We start from the raw sequence: 16,158 nt of genomic DNA on the forward strand, positions 1-16,158 counted from the left end.
TAAGTATGTATAAAAGAATATTTATACTAAAAGCTTATAATTCGGAATTCCTTCATTTGAGGTATTCTGACAGAAAAAAGACATCACAAATAACTATATAACTATTTACATAAAATATTGTATTGCAATTTTAGAATTAAATGGTGATACATAGGACATACGCGAACCGTGTAAAAAATTACGTTGATAATGTAATAAATAAGAATTCAATAATCATAATTACGACGGCATTGAATAAAAACTAGTGAAAGCGAGTTATTATCTGTGAAGTCTATACCAAAAAAACCGGCAAGATGAACAAGATAATGAAATAGTAATATCTGACTTCAGATACTTAGATTTTAAGGGTTTTGAGAAAAGCTGGAATTTCACTTCGCAGATACTTCAAAAAAATGTGGGGATAGTAACGGCCAGTTAAAAAGACAGAATTCCGGCCAATTAGCAAAGTATTGCTATACATCACGTCGATCACGCACGATACAATCTTGTTGTGTACGTGGCCAGCGACGTACACAAACAAAAGAATATTAATTAATAAGAAAAAGACCATACTAAAAATTCTACCTGCATGTATAAAGAGATAGTAAAACAATGATATTTGATTTCAGATATCAAGCTTTTAAAGTCTGAAAAGCTGGAATTCCACTTCATAGATATTACTTCGAAAAAATGTGGGGATAGCAACGGTCAGTTAAGAAGACAGAATTCCGGTCAATTAGCAAGGTATATACTGTTACTGTGTACGCATGGCACAGGTTATACGTCACGCACGTTACAATCTTGTTTGTGTACGTGGCCAGCGACGTACACAAACGAAAAAATGCAATAAGTGGCATCAATACACGCGGTGACGTACGCTTGAATTCTTTGTGCTTCGTTATATGTATAGTTCAGTATAACCAACTTCACACAGTCTACATCATACGTGTACACGAAATGATGGAAAAGCTCGTTTGACAGAAGCCTATCATAAAAACTGCGGTGATCCATTTTCAGGATTTTCCAACTGAATTTCCTTCATCTTCCTTGATTTCTCTTTTAATATCGTCTCTTGATGATCGCATTCGTGATCAACAAAACGTGCGCGATTATTCGATACTTTTCACCTTCACCCTTAACGACATATGCAAATTCAAAATGTCAACATCAGAAGGTGAGCTGTTCGTCAGACCTATCTACAAACGATACGATGGACGTTACTAACTTTTTGAATCTCGTTTTGTACCCGTTTACGTAAACAGTATCGAATTAACCTCAAATTAACGGGACGATTGTTAATCGTTCCTTTAAAATATTTTCGAACGAAAACTAAATACGTACATAGATGGTATGAAATTGTGGCGCACGAGTAATTTCAGAAGTACATATTAAGTGACAATAACAAGTGTGTTTACATTGTATCTTTTCAATCCTTCATTTATTTTTAAATCAATATTGAAAAGTATTTTTCGATTTTAACTATATACATATGTTGGACGGATAGGATCGTTGATACGGGCAATCGTAAGCAAACAAAGCATGAACATGAAAGAAACAATGTTATGCCGTTCTTGTTCAAATTTTTTCTTCTACGTACAATTTCCCTCTACAATCGCGTAGTATACATATTTCTCGGAACGTTAAGAAAGAAATATTATTTTATATCATTTTTGTCGAAAATAATATAACACTTGTCGATCATATGTTACACGGAACGATTAATACAGTTACTCTTGGTAATACAGATAAAACAATCTGTTTTTAACAAAACCACAAAGCCACGACAAATCGTTGAACCAGTCGATAACCACACGTTGCGATTTATTTTTATCAGAGTAAAAACGCAACTGTGTCTGAGAGAACTTAGTTATTCTAAGAAACGCGCGGGGTTGATATTGTAGGTTGTGATCAACATATTTGTCTAAAGGTTACCTGATTTTTTTTTAGGCAGAGGGATACACTCTTATCTAAACACAATGTGCTGCATGATAAGAGCATTTTTTAATGGCAATTGCCTCTTATGAATCACTTGTGATACCAATCAGTACTGGAATAATGTAAGAAGGATCAAGTATATGTGATACATAGTCGTCTATTTTTATTGTAAATTACAATAAAACATTGTAACAATGGGTTCTATAGCCTTGGAGGAGTTTGAACTCATGAAAGACTCTAAATATAGAGTGTAAGTAAAGTGTTTCACCTGATTGTTTATGTATATTCCAGTCTATTAATATAAAACTTTCCAAAAAGCAAATATAATGACATTGTTTCTAATTATGTTAATATTTATTAAAAGAATATTTGTTCTAATGTAATTAAATATAGCATTGAATTTTAATCTTCTATGCAAATTAAAGAATGTTATATTTTATACAGCTATGTGTCAGCTGTTGACAAAGCTCTAAAGAGCTTTGAATATACAAGCGAATGGGCAGATTTAATTTCTGCACTTGGAAAATTAAACAAAGTGTTATTAAGTCATATGAAGTTTCCAGTTATTCCTAGAAGAATTAAGATATCTAAAAGATTAGCACAATGTATGCATCCTGCTTTGCCATCCGGTGTTCATTTAAAAGCTCTAGAAACCTATGACATTATTTTCAAGTGTATGGGCACTAATAGACTGAGTCATGAACTATTTATATATAGTGCTGGTAAGATTAACATTAAACAATTAATCCTTCCAATTGCATAATTTAAATTTATTTATTAATTTGTGTTCATTAATTTGAACTCCATTATAGGTCTATTTCCTTTGTTGGGTCATGCTGCTATGAATGTAAGACCATCTTTGTTGACAGTATATGAAACTCATTTTGTACCTCTTGGAGAGAGATTAAGGCCTGGGTTAAGTGGATTTTTAAGTGGTGTTTTACTTGGTTTAGAAGATGGGTCTGACCACTTTGATAGGTAATAATAAAATAAAAACAATGTGAATCATAAGACAAGAACTAAAATATTCTCTTAAACTTTATAAATTTGTTTCTTTAGAACCAACTCCTTGCTTGAGAAAGTATGTGAGGGAGTAGGTCCAGAACATTTTTATGCATGTTTGTGGGATTGTTTAGCTTCAAATTCTGGAATCCGATTACCTGCTATATCTTTTGTATTAGCTCACTTCAACAAAAAACTGCCAATGGAAGAACAAAAGTACATCATGGGCACAGATACTAATATTATGGTAAAAATAAAAATTATTACAAGAGATCAAATATCATTTGTATTTTAATGACTGATTTATACACGAATATTAATTATTATTAATGAATTAGGTTACTGCTCTTTGCGCTGGAGTACAAGACAGTTCTGTGTTAGTACAAAGGAGTGCTTTGGATTTATTGTTAGTTGGTTTTCCTGTACATAATAGTCAATTAACACATGAGCACATGGTATCACTAGTCACAGCTGCTCTTGTCACTATATTGAGGAGAGACATGAGTTTGAATAGGTAAAGTAAAAAGATAAAAGAATGTACATAAAATATATTTAATGGGACATTTTATAAAATTAATTTATGTGTATATATCACAGACGATTGTTTGCATGGCTTTTGGGTACTGAAGTAAGCACATCTATTTTGAAGAGAAGAATGGAAACTAAAGTTTTAGAAAACATGGAAAATACACCTACTTATTTTGATATGTACTCGAAGGAAATGCTAATTGAAGCAATAAAATCATTGTTAAAAGCTGTTTGTGAGGAAAGTCCACAAGATTTAAAGCCATATAGAATACTGGTTTCTTTATTAGAAAAGGCAGATATTGGTCCAGTAATTTTGGATGATATTTTATTTGAAGTTTTTAGGTAAAACAACATATTCAAAACTAATATAGCAAAATAATCTCTTCAATAATATAAAAACTTCTATTTTTTTATTCATAGGACATTTTATAACGCCTGCGGTCAATCAAACAGAGTACCAAAAACAAACGAAGTAGTAAAATCAGCAAACTTGTTATTTTCAACATTAGAACCATCTTACGTATGGATACATTGTGGTCATCTGTTTGAAAAGGCTTGTCAAGGTAGAGCAAAAAGTAAACAAGAAACAGAAGACATTGCCGTGAGGTCTGTAGGTTGTGGAATGCCGAATTTCTTGGAAGTGTGTATATTGACTGAATTTCTGCTCGATACTGTGTCGTTGGATGCATTTATAGACACTCCTTCTGAGCATCTACCTGGCTTATTCTACGAGATCATTAGTAAACTTTTGTATCACATCGATCTTTTATCTCCTATGGAGATCTCGAGAAGTCTTCGATTGTGCGCGAAAATTCTGACAAAAGTACAGCCGACGGTGGTTTCAAATCACACGGAGAAGAACGAATTGGAAACGAAATTGGATACAACTACGAGTACTACCACAACAGTCAATGATAACTCCTTAACCGCAATTCCTTTGGAAAAGAGCCAATCCGATAGTAAATTGAATAAACCGGACACAACTAGCGGTTCGTTTTCCGAGAAAAGTCCCAGCCCTAGAAGAAGAGCAAACTCGGGAGGTGCCACCAAACGATCCGATAAAAAGTCGAAAAAGAAATCTAGTAAAAGTACCTCAAAATTAAGCGACTCTTTACCAGAACCAAGTACCAATATTTCAGTAGTCGTGGATGCAGAATCCAAAGGTTTGCCAAGAAATAAAAGTATGGACGATATAAAGACCGAATACATAGAAACGAGTACCATTAATTCTCCATCTAAGGATCAGTTGACTACTTTGAAACAGTCAAGTAAAAGTAGTCCTATGGGCTCCACAGGATCCTTGGGTAGAGGACCGTCTCCTGCGTTTCAAGCGCAACATTCGATGTTAGAAAAATGTTTAAGACAGTATGAGACTTTTTACGTGAAATTAGTTAGTAATAGAGTATTGACTAAAGAGAAAACGGTTCAAAATATGTTCGATAATTTGATGATACCGTGTCCAAGGGAGAGTTTCGACGAGAGAATGCGATATCTAGAACTTTTATTAAATTCTAGATTAAATATGGAGGATTCTGGTTTCTTCAGCCAAGATATTTCTGTAATGGAAGATACCAAACAGTTAGACATTCTTCATCTGTATATTGATTCTATTTCACAAGCAGAATGGGATGACGCTATGAAAATGGCCTCCAGCTTGTTTGTTGAACTATCTACATTTCCTAAGTATTTTCTTCCTGGTGATGGACTACTTGTAGAGGAAGAACCGAAGGGAAATATTATTCTTCCAGATTGGTTGAAAGTTTTAGTAGTTTGTACTTGTTGGTTGGGAAAACAACCTGCTTTACAATTAACCAGTATTGCTACTTTGTTAGATTTAGTAGCTTTGTTAAAAGCACATAACGACATTGAGACCTACCCAAAAAGCGGGGAGGGAGTTACAGCTGTAATTATGGTGCCATTATTGAAACAATGGCATATAACTTACTTGATGCAATATACTAACGTATTTCAGGTATTCATATACTTCTTTAAATAATTTTTATATCTATTTAAACTTAGGATAAGGACTGCTTGAGATCTAAAATAAGTATATTTATTAAGGTACTAGCACAATCCTTATGGCATCATCTTGGCGAATTACCTGCACATAAATACAGAATGCGATGTGTTGAATTGTTGCACGAACTGCATCATGCTTTACACAATTCCTGTGATGCTGTAGAGGATGTAATTGGACTAGCACTCACGTCAGAAAATATAGAGAAAAGAATAGAAGCGTTCAATAGGTTTGCCACATTATGGCATCTCGGACGTGAAATTGAAACGAACCCTAGATTGCGAGGTTGTATGAAATCTTTCGATCGGTACGTTATATTATTTTTAATACATTTTTTAATAATCTTCTATCTCACGTATTATTAATTTAAATTGTTCTACAGATCATTGTTAAAAATACTGGATAATCTACAGCTCGCAGACAACTCTCCTCTAAAGCTTCATGCTCAATCATGGCTTCTGCACTCCTTAATGCGAGGTGATGTTTCGCGGGTAGTAGACCCGTTATTGATAATACTCTTAGATCCATCTACCTGTCGTATGAGCGTGCTGCATGTCAGTATACAGCATAGCAATACTGTTTTGACGAAAAACGATCCCATAGAAGAAAAGTCTGAGATACAAGATGACACAGAAGGTGCAGCAAAAATTTACGCGATCAGTTCAGTAGACGGTAATGTGATATACCACGTTAGTGATAGCGTAGATGAAGATAAGAAATGGCGTAAAGGTAAAAAGAAGAAAAAGGCCATAAATCCTGTGAAAGTGAAAAGAATATTTGCCGTAACGACATTGGCCGCCGGTGATAATTGTAATCAGTACGTAACCGAAAAAAATCAATATATGAAAGAACTAGAAGTACCTCCTAGCATATCTGGTAATAGAAAGATCTCTGTTTTTGTGAATCCTTTGTCGCTCAACTGCAATGAGAATTCCAATGACTCTCTGACAGAGGACGATTTGTTGCCTAGTGTGAAAAAGGTAAACTTAACAACAGAGTTGTTAAAGAATGCGACAAGATTCAAAAAGATAGATTTCGACAAAGGTTCGACCGCTAGCTTAGACGAAAGTTTCTATGAATCAGCAAATTCCAGCTTAAAGGCGAAAGAAAAAAATGGGTTTAAGAAACTGAATGGAGAGGTTGGCTCATCTTTGGATTCCATTACTAATAGTTTCGATTCTAGCAGCCCTGAAATTACCAATAAGCAAACAAAACAGAAGAAAGAGTCCATAATAATGCCAGGTAGTTCTAGGGAAGTAGCAGGGACTATCATTAAGGGCAAATATCATAGCACAAACGAATTTGCGACGAATTATGATGTTCACGATGTTGGAAGTTTTGAAGCAAGCGTCGAAGTACCTAGTTGGACGATGGATGACGAAGAAGCAGACTTGGATATTAGTACAACTGCAGAAGAATATTTTAGTAACTCTAGTGGGAATAGTATAGTTGAAGAAATCTTAAATGAAGTGCTTGATAAAGTAATGCATATTTGCGACGTTGTTGAACCATCTAAAAGTGTAAGTGGTCCATCTTCATTTTATATTAAAGAGTTAAGTTATATATCACGTTTGTATCAGCTCAATAATATATTTACAGACTGATGAGACCTCATATCAAAACTCGAAAACGGGTCGCAATTTTGGAATCGGAGTACACAATCTTCATTCACATATGCTGCTTTACTGTGGGGTCTATGATTCGACTAGAACGCTTTACGCATTACGTACACTTCGCAACGAGTTGTTAACGAACACTAGAATGTTTCTATGTTGTGCTGCAACGACTGGTGTAACCAATGCGACAAAAAACACAACATTGTTAAATTTACTAGCTAGACACAGGAAAAGTGTATTTGGGAGGAATTTTCATGGAGACATAGCAAATACAGAATTCATAGCAGCTTATAGAAGTAGCATGTATTTAGAAGTTTTAATTAGTGTGTGCCTTTATTTTGCTAGGAGCTATTATCCTAATTTAGGACAGATGAGACTTACGCACGAAGAAATTTCAGGAAATCGGCAGGTAATAGTATTCATGAAATTTGGTTTAAATTTTTGTAAGTATTGATTAAAATTTTTTTGTCATTAGGTACAACTTGCAAGTGCAGAACTATTGACACTTATATTCTCTGAATTAATTCCTATCGTTCGTGATTCAGGGAAAGGTTTTAGTTGTTATATAATCGATTTACTTACTAAATGTAAAGTACAAAAAGTTGCATTACATTGTCTTGTATCTAGCGTGATGAATATGAAAAATGCTCATAAGGAAAATGAAGAGGTATTTACATTTACAGAAGAAATCATTTCATTCAATGATCCAGTCATAGACAATGATACAAGTAAATGCAAATACAGAGCAAGCGATCATACAGAGGCTTTTCAAATACAACTATTAAGGTACATATTTAAAAATATAAGGAATCGTACGTTTCGCGTTATATTAATAAATATTTTTTGTAATTGAAGGTTATTATTAGCTTTAATCATGTTAGAACATCAATGTGGTAATCAGAAAGGTGAAGAAATATGCCCACCAACTACACCAACACCGAGTACTCCAACAAAGACTGTTCCTAACATTATGGGAAGTAGCTTAAAGTATTTAGTTGGTACATCAATTCCACAACAACCAATGTTCCTTGCTAGCATATTAAGTGCTTTACAATTGGTAAATATGTACTTTCAATACTCTCACACTTACAAAATATTATTTCAATGGTTTTCTTCATTTATTTTTTCTATAAAATCTAATTCTTTTTATAGGAACACATGAGACATTTACACCAACATTGGACAACTCTTGTTACTTCCAGTCTTCCCTTCATGGGATCTTCGTTAACATCTATAGTTACGTCAGTTATCCACCAATTATGTTGCAATATCGAAAACTTAGCGTCGTATTATATCAGCGAAGAAACAACAACGGCGACAAAGTTACAAGATATAAGCACACTGGAGTGTTGTCTTCCTGCAGATTATACAGTGACACATCTAGAAGCTTTAACGTTTTTACTTCATTATTGTTTATTGGATACATCGCAACAAATAGGCTTTTCATTTAATCAGCCTTTGAGTGGCACTATTCAGACGGGAATACCTGGAGCAAATCCAAGCCAAATATTCAATAATCTTATTCACGTGTTTATGCCGAGCCCACTTTCTCCAGTAAGATTATAAAGAATATACGTTTTCAAAAATATTATAATAAAAAATATATGTATGTATGTATATATTTCTGTTTTATAGGAGCTTACTACATCAAAAGATAAAAATGGAGTTAGTGAATTACAGCAGCATGCTCGAAGAACTGCTTTAAGTCACCTGCCAAGAATAATTGCATCTCTCTCCACTCTTTGGCAAGCAGTGTTAGCAACCAAGGACAAGTTTGTCTTATCCTTAACTTTTTTTTTGTTTCTTTTTTTCTTTTTATTTGAAGTGTCTAAAAGTATATATTATACTAATGAATCTTTTTTAAACCAAAATATAGTGATCAAGCCAGTTGCGTAGTAGGAAGTCCAAGAATAGTGAAGCATCAACTACTAGAACTCTTGTCTCCCATATCTTTTCATCATGGTGTAAACTTTTTGGCCGCCATTGCCGTTGCCTGGCACGAGAGGCGGCAGCCTTCTGGTTCTAAGAAGGTAATTATATTACCAGGCTTATATAATATAACTTTTCATATCATATAACATGTATAATATACATATGTCTCTTTATTTACTTAATTAGGTGCTTCCAGAAGCTTGTTCAAATCAACAAGTTATGGTTGATTTAGTAAGCGCAATCCGTGTGATGCCTATTGATACTTTGGTTCAGACTGTTCATCAAGTTGTAAAGAATCAACCACCGATTCATGGTGTGAAGCAAGATTTTTCGTTAGAAGTTTCTGTATTGGAACTGCTCTATGTTTATATGCAAAGTAATACGTCTCAATCTCTAATTGAATCTTGGGCATCTTTACTTGGTCTACTCAAAGATGGCCTATCTTTAACGGCGCCTGCTCAATTTCTATTATTGGCGATCTTAAATGAATATGTACAGAAATGTCCCCCTATGCAAGAAAAGAAGGATATTAGAGATCTGCAAGATGTGTCTGCAAAGGTACTTTCTTTAGATTTTCTTTTAATTAACAAATTTTTATCTCTACATTTTTTATTTAACCATATTTTAGTTGGTTGAGTCATGTTCGCAAATAGCTGGAGCATGTTTAGAACAAACAACCTGGTTAAGAAGAAATTTAGCAGTAAGGGAAGACGCATTTGAAGTTGCTGAAGGATCATCGGAAGGTAAAGAAGGCAAAAGTGGTGCTGGTGCGTAATATGCTTTTCTTTTAGAAAAACTTTATTTTCCATTTTATATTAGTAACCGTAATCCTTATTGTTTGTTTGTTATTTTTTCCATGTTAGAGCAATATGCCTCAGCATTCTAATCCTGACTTGACAGAGAAACTAACAAAAATGTTTTTTGCAGTAACACCCGGCACACCACCTAATGCAGCATATAGTATCCAAGCTCAAGCAGTATTAGCAGAAATAGTAGCACCCTTGTTGGATGTTAGTTATGGTTCCCAAGAAAAAGAACGTGTAGTGACGCTGTTAACCAATCTCATGTATAATATTACGCCATATCTTAAAAATCATTCGTAAGATTCTATCCTATCTAATTGATTAATATCGTTTTTGGACATATTGTGTTCTACTAATTACTAAACTTTTAGGACAAAGAATATTGCCTCGTTTACGGCTTGTTCTCAATTACTGAGCTCCTTATCAGGTTACCAATATACAAGGAAAGCATGGCGCAAAGATGTGCTGGATCTTCTGCTAGATTCTGCTTTCTTCCAAATGACACCAGCATGTTTACCATATTGGAGGACTATCATAGATAATTTAATGACACATGACAATACAACATTCCGAGATTTAATGAGTAGTTATCTTTCTGAACAGAATGACAAATAAATAGATTATTAACGCGTTTATTTTAAATAAATTTACTTCGTTGTAGATCGCGTTTCAATGGCTCAAAGTAGCAGTATCAGTATATTCTCTTCGAAAGAGCAAGAATATGAGCAGAAAGCCCAACTTTTAAAAAGGTTAGCATATGTGATACTATGCAGCGAAATGGATCAATATCACAAATACATGCCTGAAATTCAAGGTGAGTTACCTCTGAAACGTTAATAAATTTCATATAATATTGACTTTATTATTGTTATTTATTACCAGAACGACTTGCGGACAGTTTGCGACTACCACAAGTAATTCCATCTATTCAAGCACAAGTGTTTCTTTGCTTCCGGGTGCTACTTCTTAGAATGTCTCCACAACACGCAACTTCCTTATGGCCGGTAATAGTCAGCGAACTTGTTCAAGTTTTCCTATACATTGAACAAGAACTGAACACAGATAGTGAAGAATTCAGGTAAAATAACATTTTATGTTTTTAATTATGGGAGTTATTTTGCTTTTGGGACTTTGGTGCTTTCAGTGCATGATACTTCAATGGATTTTGTTCAAGAATTATCAAAAGGAGGAAAAATATGTACATATAATAATATTTTATTCGGAATTCATTTTATTAATACATTTAAGATATATATAAATATATATATATTATCAATTGTTATTTATTTGATATTAAAATCGTATTCAATTTCTTTTTAAATTAAATTTAAATCCTGAGAATTTTATGTAGTCTGATAATCTTGCGCTAAGCGTAATATAATACTATGTCCTACTTAAACTGTTTGGTTCTATTCCTTACTAACATTAATAATACCTCTAATGTCATATTGTTTTTGACTCTGTTTCGGTATCCGTGATTTGGTGGAATTTATGATGCCTCCGTAAATTGATTGGTGTTGGGACATCAGTCGTCATGGCAGGTAATTTTGAATGCTTCTTGCATATTAACGTATACGAAACGAAATGTAATTTCTAAACATATCTATATTTTAGATATTTCGTCCCTATTGGAAGAAGTGTAATATTTTCATAAAATCGTTAAAAGATAATATTACAGTTCTTCAAGAAACATTTCGTAGTATTGGGAGATAGTTGATAATCAATGGGAAATGTGTTTGTTTTGTTTTTCTGCTTCTGATTGCAATATGCTAGAACTAGTAAAGAAAATTAATTGAAAGTTTATTAATTAAATTAATCTTTTATAAGATATTATATTTTTAATTTTTATACAGTTCACATATAAAACTACTCTCAGCTTTGGATTCATCTTGGGCTGTGAATGCTAGTAATGGACTTCAAGCACATGGCCATCCCCATTGGTTGCAATTGCAACTTGCAGCTGCTAAATTATTAGATTTAGCACTGCTTTTACCTGCACACAGGCTTCCTCAATTTCAAATGTAAGTTAAAAGTACAAACAATATTTATAAGAATAATTCTTATAAAGGAAATTACATAAAATTGGAAATTTTGTACAGGTATAGATGGGCATTTGTAGGGGATTCAGCGGTAGGATCCATGGAAAACAATAATCTATCTTCTGATTTTGTACCACACATTACGAGAATAGCAAAACTGATGGACAGTAAGGTATGTTTAAAAAACAATTTATGTTTTATTTTATAAACCTTTCCATCACTTTATTCAAATTAGTATATATTCAGTATTCCACTGTGTCACATAAAGTGTATTGAAGGTACAGCAAAGCATTACATTTTTTTCTGTATTTTAACACAAATTATGTGATATAAAAATTGTCTTCCTTTGGAAGACACTGTTCCGGTAATAGACATTGTTGCGTTCTTTCGTCAAATACGTATTCTTCCTTACATTCGCATCCACTTTTACATGGCGTGTAACAATCTACCATATCCGGTTCGGTACAAGTAAATTGACAAAGGCAATGGGTCCAAACGGACCTTTCATCACATTGTTGAAAATTTTTAGTGATCATATAATCGAGTTCTTCATAGTCGTATCCAGGAATCCGATGTTTCGTGTATCGATACACTTTCTCTGGCTTATACCACTCCAACTGTGCGACTGATGATCTTTTTTTGAGAGAATCGCCACTATTTTCAAACGGAATCTGAAGATCATTTTTGTGGGGGTAAACGTTGTTTTGTATATTTGCGTCTTCGAAATTGCTCAAAATGTAAAAGTCATCCAGATGATCTTTGTCAAAGTTTCCAATGTAATTGGCTGGTATATTTTCGTAAAATTCTAAATCTTTATAATCAGAATCATCCGTATATTCTACAAAATACAGTGTAATTATAATACATTGCAAATAAATACGATAAAAAGTTTAATTCGGTTTTCATAGTAAAATATTATTCAAGTAAGCTTACTGTGTGATTTATATCATTTAATTTCTATTAATTGCAGTCAATTAACTTTAACGAAGTCTATTGAAAGCGGAAAAAATATAATGGACCATTAAGCATATCGTCATTTTTCCCCGTTTATTTATGTAATTCAAAATAAATATTGTATTAAAAAATATTTAACTCATCAAAAGAATGATTCTTTATATTTTAGATAGAGTAATAAATTAAAAAACCAGTCTTAAATTATAGTAGTATATATAAACTACCAAAATATAAGTAAAAGATACATTTAAATAGAACTTTTTTAAAGATTTTGTATGTTATTATAACAATAATTTATAAATCAATGAAGTTCATCACATTGATCAATTAAACAAAATTTTTTGGACATGTATCTATTTAATTTAAATATTTAAAAAACACTTACGTGATTGTGTATAACACTTACGGGCATTTATCACTACTATAAAATAAAAAATGAAACAAGTAACTGTTCTTAATCCAGTCACTGCCATGGTCACTTTCAAACTGATTGACAGTAAACTGAGTACAGTCTTTTATTACAAATGTACTTAATGAACACTGTATGTAACTTCACTCACATATTTCTCTTAATTATAAAATCTATTTTAATTGTTACTAAAGAAAATATTATATATTTAATATTATATATTTATAATTTCCTAATTTTATTTATACTAAACAAAATTTGTCTTATCTAAGTATTTATGAATCTGCTTTTATTTAGTTATTATTAGTATTCTCTGACTTTTTTTATTATTTTTATATCTTAATATTTTAAAAGTATGGTTTAACTAAATAGAATGCACACACTACTTTGGTCTGCTTTCATCAATTCTGATGAAATACTTATTTTAGTATCATGCAAATTATATATAGATATATGTATTTTATTTTTGTAACTATGCCAATCACTCTCTATTTCAATAGTTCAGTGCTTACATTATGTTTAATATTATAAACTACATACTAGTAAATTACTTTTTAACAATTTCATAGGTAATATTTATTTGTACTTTTAATCCAAGTTTAATTTAGAGGTTTCCATTTCCATTTCTATGAAGCAAGAAAAAATAAAAGATAAGATTAGGATATATTTATAAAAATATGTATAATATATATGCTGGCATTATATTATACTTCTTATTTTACAGTTATAAATAACAGAACAAATTACTGAACAGGTGTTTCTTGCATTGTTCGAAAATCATTCATGATTCTATGTGAAATATCTGCTTTATTCCAGTATAAACAGGAAGCAAACACTGTGAAAGCTGTACCCGGTGAACTACTTCTAACATCGAATAACATTCGTTCATTGCAAGATCTGCATTATTTTTTTACGACACTGAGTCGCAGATCGAGTGATACACAGGCACCGTTGAATGTTACACAACTGGAAGCAGTGATTGAACAAGATTTTCTTGAAAAAATGCCAGCTGCAAGGTAGTAGTAATATACGCATTAAATAATGTAATGAGACAACTTTTTAAAGAAGAAAGATGGAAAAGTATCTGAACATCTTTATTCTTTGTTATTTTTTTAAATACAATAAATTGGGAGACCATGATTCTCTTAAAAGGAGTGATCTAATTCTATAAAATCAATTCTATACAATCTTATCGTTACAAGCTGTACATCAAGAATTAAGTAACGTAGGACATGTATTATATAGTGATATTCGAATGAATATTTGATTTTTATTAATTAAGCTTCTAACTTGTCTCCTCATTCGGTTGTGAATAGTTATCAAAAGATACGCCAGGCTGGTGCCTAGCTGAATATTAATATCTGTAGAAAAATATGTACAGTGTAACATAATATTTTATTGAAATGTTATTTTTTCAACGGTTTCGAAAAAGAGTTGTTTGTTCTTTGTTTATCATGTATACCCCACTATCCTAACATTAATGAAATTTTAGAGGATGATCAATATAGTGATATATCTTATATATATATATATATAAGCAAAAATTTCTTATTTTCTTTAAATTTACACATCAGTTTATGAAAAGTACAATATACATAATATATCCAATGAAGCTTTTAGTTGATTGTACATATTCATGTCAATAAATCTTCCTTTTCTTATTATTTTGAGAACTAAAAATAAACGTCTATAAGTAAACTGTGGTGATTTTTAAACTGCAAACATTATTAATTAATTATTAATATAAACATTATTAGTTAATTATTATATTTAAAAATTTAATATATACGAAGGAGAAAATGAAAAAACAGAGTACATTTGTATATGTATCATGTGTGTGAATATTATTGCCATGTCTTTCTTAAGACTTAATATTGCTGTATTGATTATTAAGTGTACACTATTTAGGTTTGTAATAAAACTCGAACTTCACTATCTCTTAAATTTTATTTTACTAATGGAGTTATAATTTTCACTCATGTGATTCATTGATTCATATGTAATTAAACCGACAAGAAAACTTCCTGTAAAATTATTTTTCTATATGTAAACACATAAAAATTTCAAGAAGATGTAAGTCTTTAAACAGTTTGTGAAACACACAATTCATTTATGAGACATTTATTAGAGTTGCCATTTTTATTTTATAATGTATTTCTATACATATATAGATATATATATATATATATTTGCTATGTAATTGCTACCGCATTGTCACCGTCTCTTTATGCTATTTTACTTCTATTTAGATGCGAAACAAATTAACTAAATAAACATATACAAAATATTGTACACTATTATTGATCTACTGATTAAAGAAATAAGCAACAAGAAACCAAGTATATCTATACAAACAAGAATTTTATAATCAATGCTTGTTGTGTGATGAAATGACATTTGTTATTCCCTTTTAAAAGGCATCTATGTATTATTTAATTATTTAATATGCATACATAATGTGAATATTCCATAATTTAAATGACATGTATTTTTTATTTATATAATGTAAGAATGAAAAAATAATTTTTCAATTGAAAACATTTCATTTTAATTATATAAGGAGAAATGTTCATACTTTAATTTTCGTAATATTCACATACTATTATTAATATAAATGTTTTAGAATAGTATATTAAAAGATTGTATATTTTATAGAGATGTAATGCATTTCTTTGAACAGAATTTTTTATTTAAGCAATTGTACAATCAAATTAATATTTGATAGCGTGTACATTATCTTCTACAAAAATATTTTCAATTGTTCAATGGAACAACTTATTAAGCATTATTACATTTTGTAAATATTTTAAGATATAATTTTAGTTACACAATTTTTTAAATCGTGCAATACTTTCATAAGAAAGTCCATACTTATTATGTTCCTTGCTTTCCAACTTCTTTTTGTTTCATATTTTTGTAAACAGATCAAAAAATTCAAGAAATT

At 31.5% G+C, this 16,158-nt stretch overlaps 2 protein-coding genes across 8 annotated transcripts; one reads left to right on the forward strand and one right to left on the reverse strand.

The window, feature by feature from the left end:
- The first annotated feature begins 750 nt into the window (after positions 1 to 750).
- On the forward strand, positions 751 to 15,511 carry LOC126871325 (protein dopey-1 homolog). Of its 6 annotated transcripts, none has more exons than XM_050629991.1 (26): positions 751 to 1,153; positions 1,927 to 2,164; positions 2,359 to 2,636; positions 2,727 to 2,892; positions 2,974 to 3,163; positions 3,255 to 3,430; positions 3,514 to 3,786; positions 3,865 to 5,416; positions 5,506 to 5,768; positions 5,844 to 6,981; positions 7,061 to 7,486; positions 7,553 to 7,863; positions 7,933 to 8,134; positions 8,230 to 8,631; positions 8,713 to 8,849; positions 8,954 to 9,107; positions 9,196 to 9,567; positions 9,638 to 9,752; positions 9,937 to 10,108; positions 10,184 to 10,395; positions 10,474 to 10,626; positions 10,695 to 10,890; positions 11,342 to 11,353; positions 11,666 to 11,833; positions 11,912 to 12,023; positions 14,031 to 15,511. In XM_050629991.1, exons 2-26 carry the CDS (start codon positions 2,109 to 2,111, stop codon positions 14,232 to 14,234), a joined length of 7,440 nt encoding a protein of 2,479 aa, XP_050485948.1. In that variant the 5' UTR covers positions 751 to 1,153; positions 1,927 to 2,108; the 3' UTR covers positions 14,235 to 15,511. The 6 variants fall into 6 exon arrangements, with proteins under 6 accessions (XP_050485948.1, XP_050485943.1, XP_050485947.1 ...); XM_050629986.1 differs by having other exon boundaries at positions 752 to 1,153; positions 9,638 to 9,776; XM_050629990.1 differs by having other exon boundaries at positions 752 to 1,153; positions 8,713 to 8,831; positions 9,638 to 9,776.
- LOC126871388 (uncharacterized) lies at positions 12,025 to 13,783 on the reverse strand. 2 transcript variants are annotated; one of them, XM_050630147.1, is made up of 2 exons: positions 13,212 to 13,783; positions 12,025 to 12,689 (listed from the first exon to the last, which is right to left on the reverse strand). In XM_050630147.1, the coding sequence occupies exons 1-2, from the start codon at positions 13,276 to 13,278 to the stop codon at positions 12,172 to 12,174; spliced, it is 585 nt and encodes a 194-aa protein (XP_050486104.1). In that variant the 5' UTR covers positions 13,279 to 13,783; the 3' UTR covers positions 12,025 to 12,171. The 2 variants fall into 2 exon arrangements, with proteins under 2 accessions (XP_050486104.1, XP_050486102.1); XM_050630145.1 differs by having other exon boundaries at positions 13,191 to 13,783.
- Positions 15,512 to 16,158: the final 647 nt, after the last annotated feature.

Source organism: Bombus huntii, chromosome 11 (assembly GCF_024542735.1).
Source record: "Bombus huntii isolate Logan2020A chromosome 11, iyBomHunt1.1, whole genome shotgun sequence".
Taxonomy (NCBI): Eukaryota; Metazoa; Arthropoda; class Insecta; order Hymenoptera; family Apidae; genus Bombus; species Bombus huntii.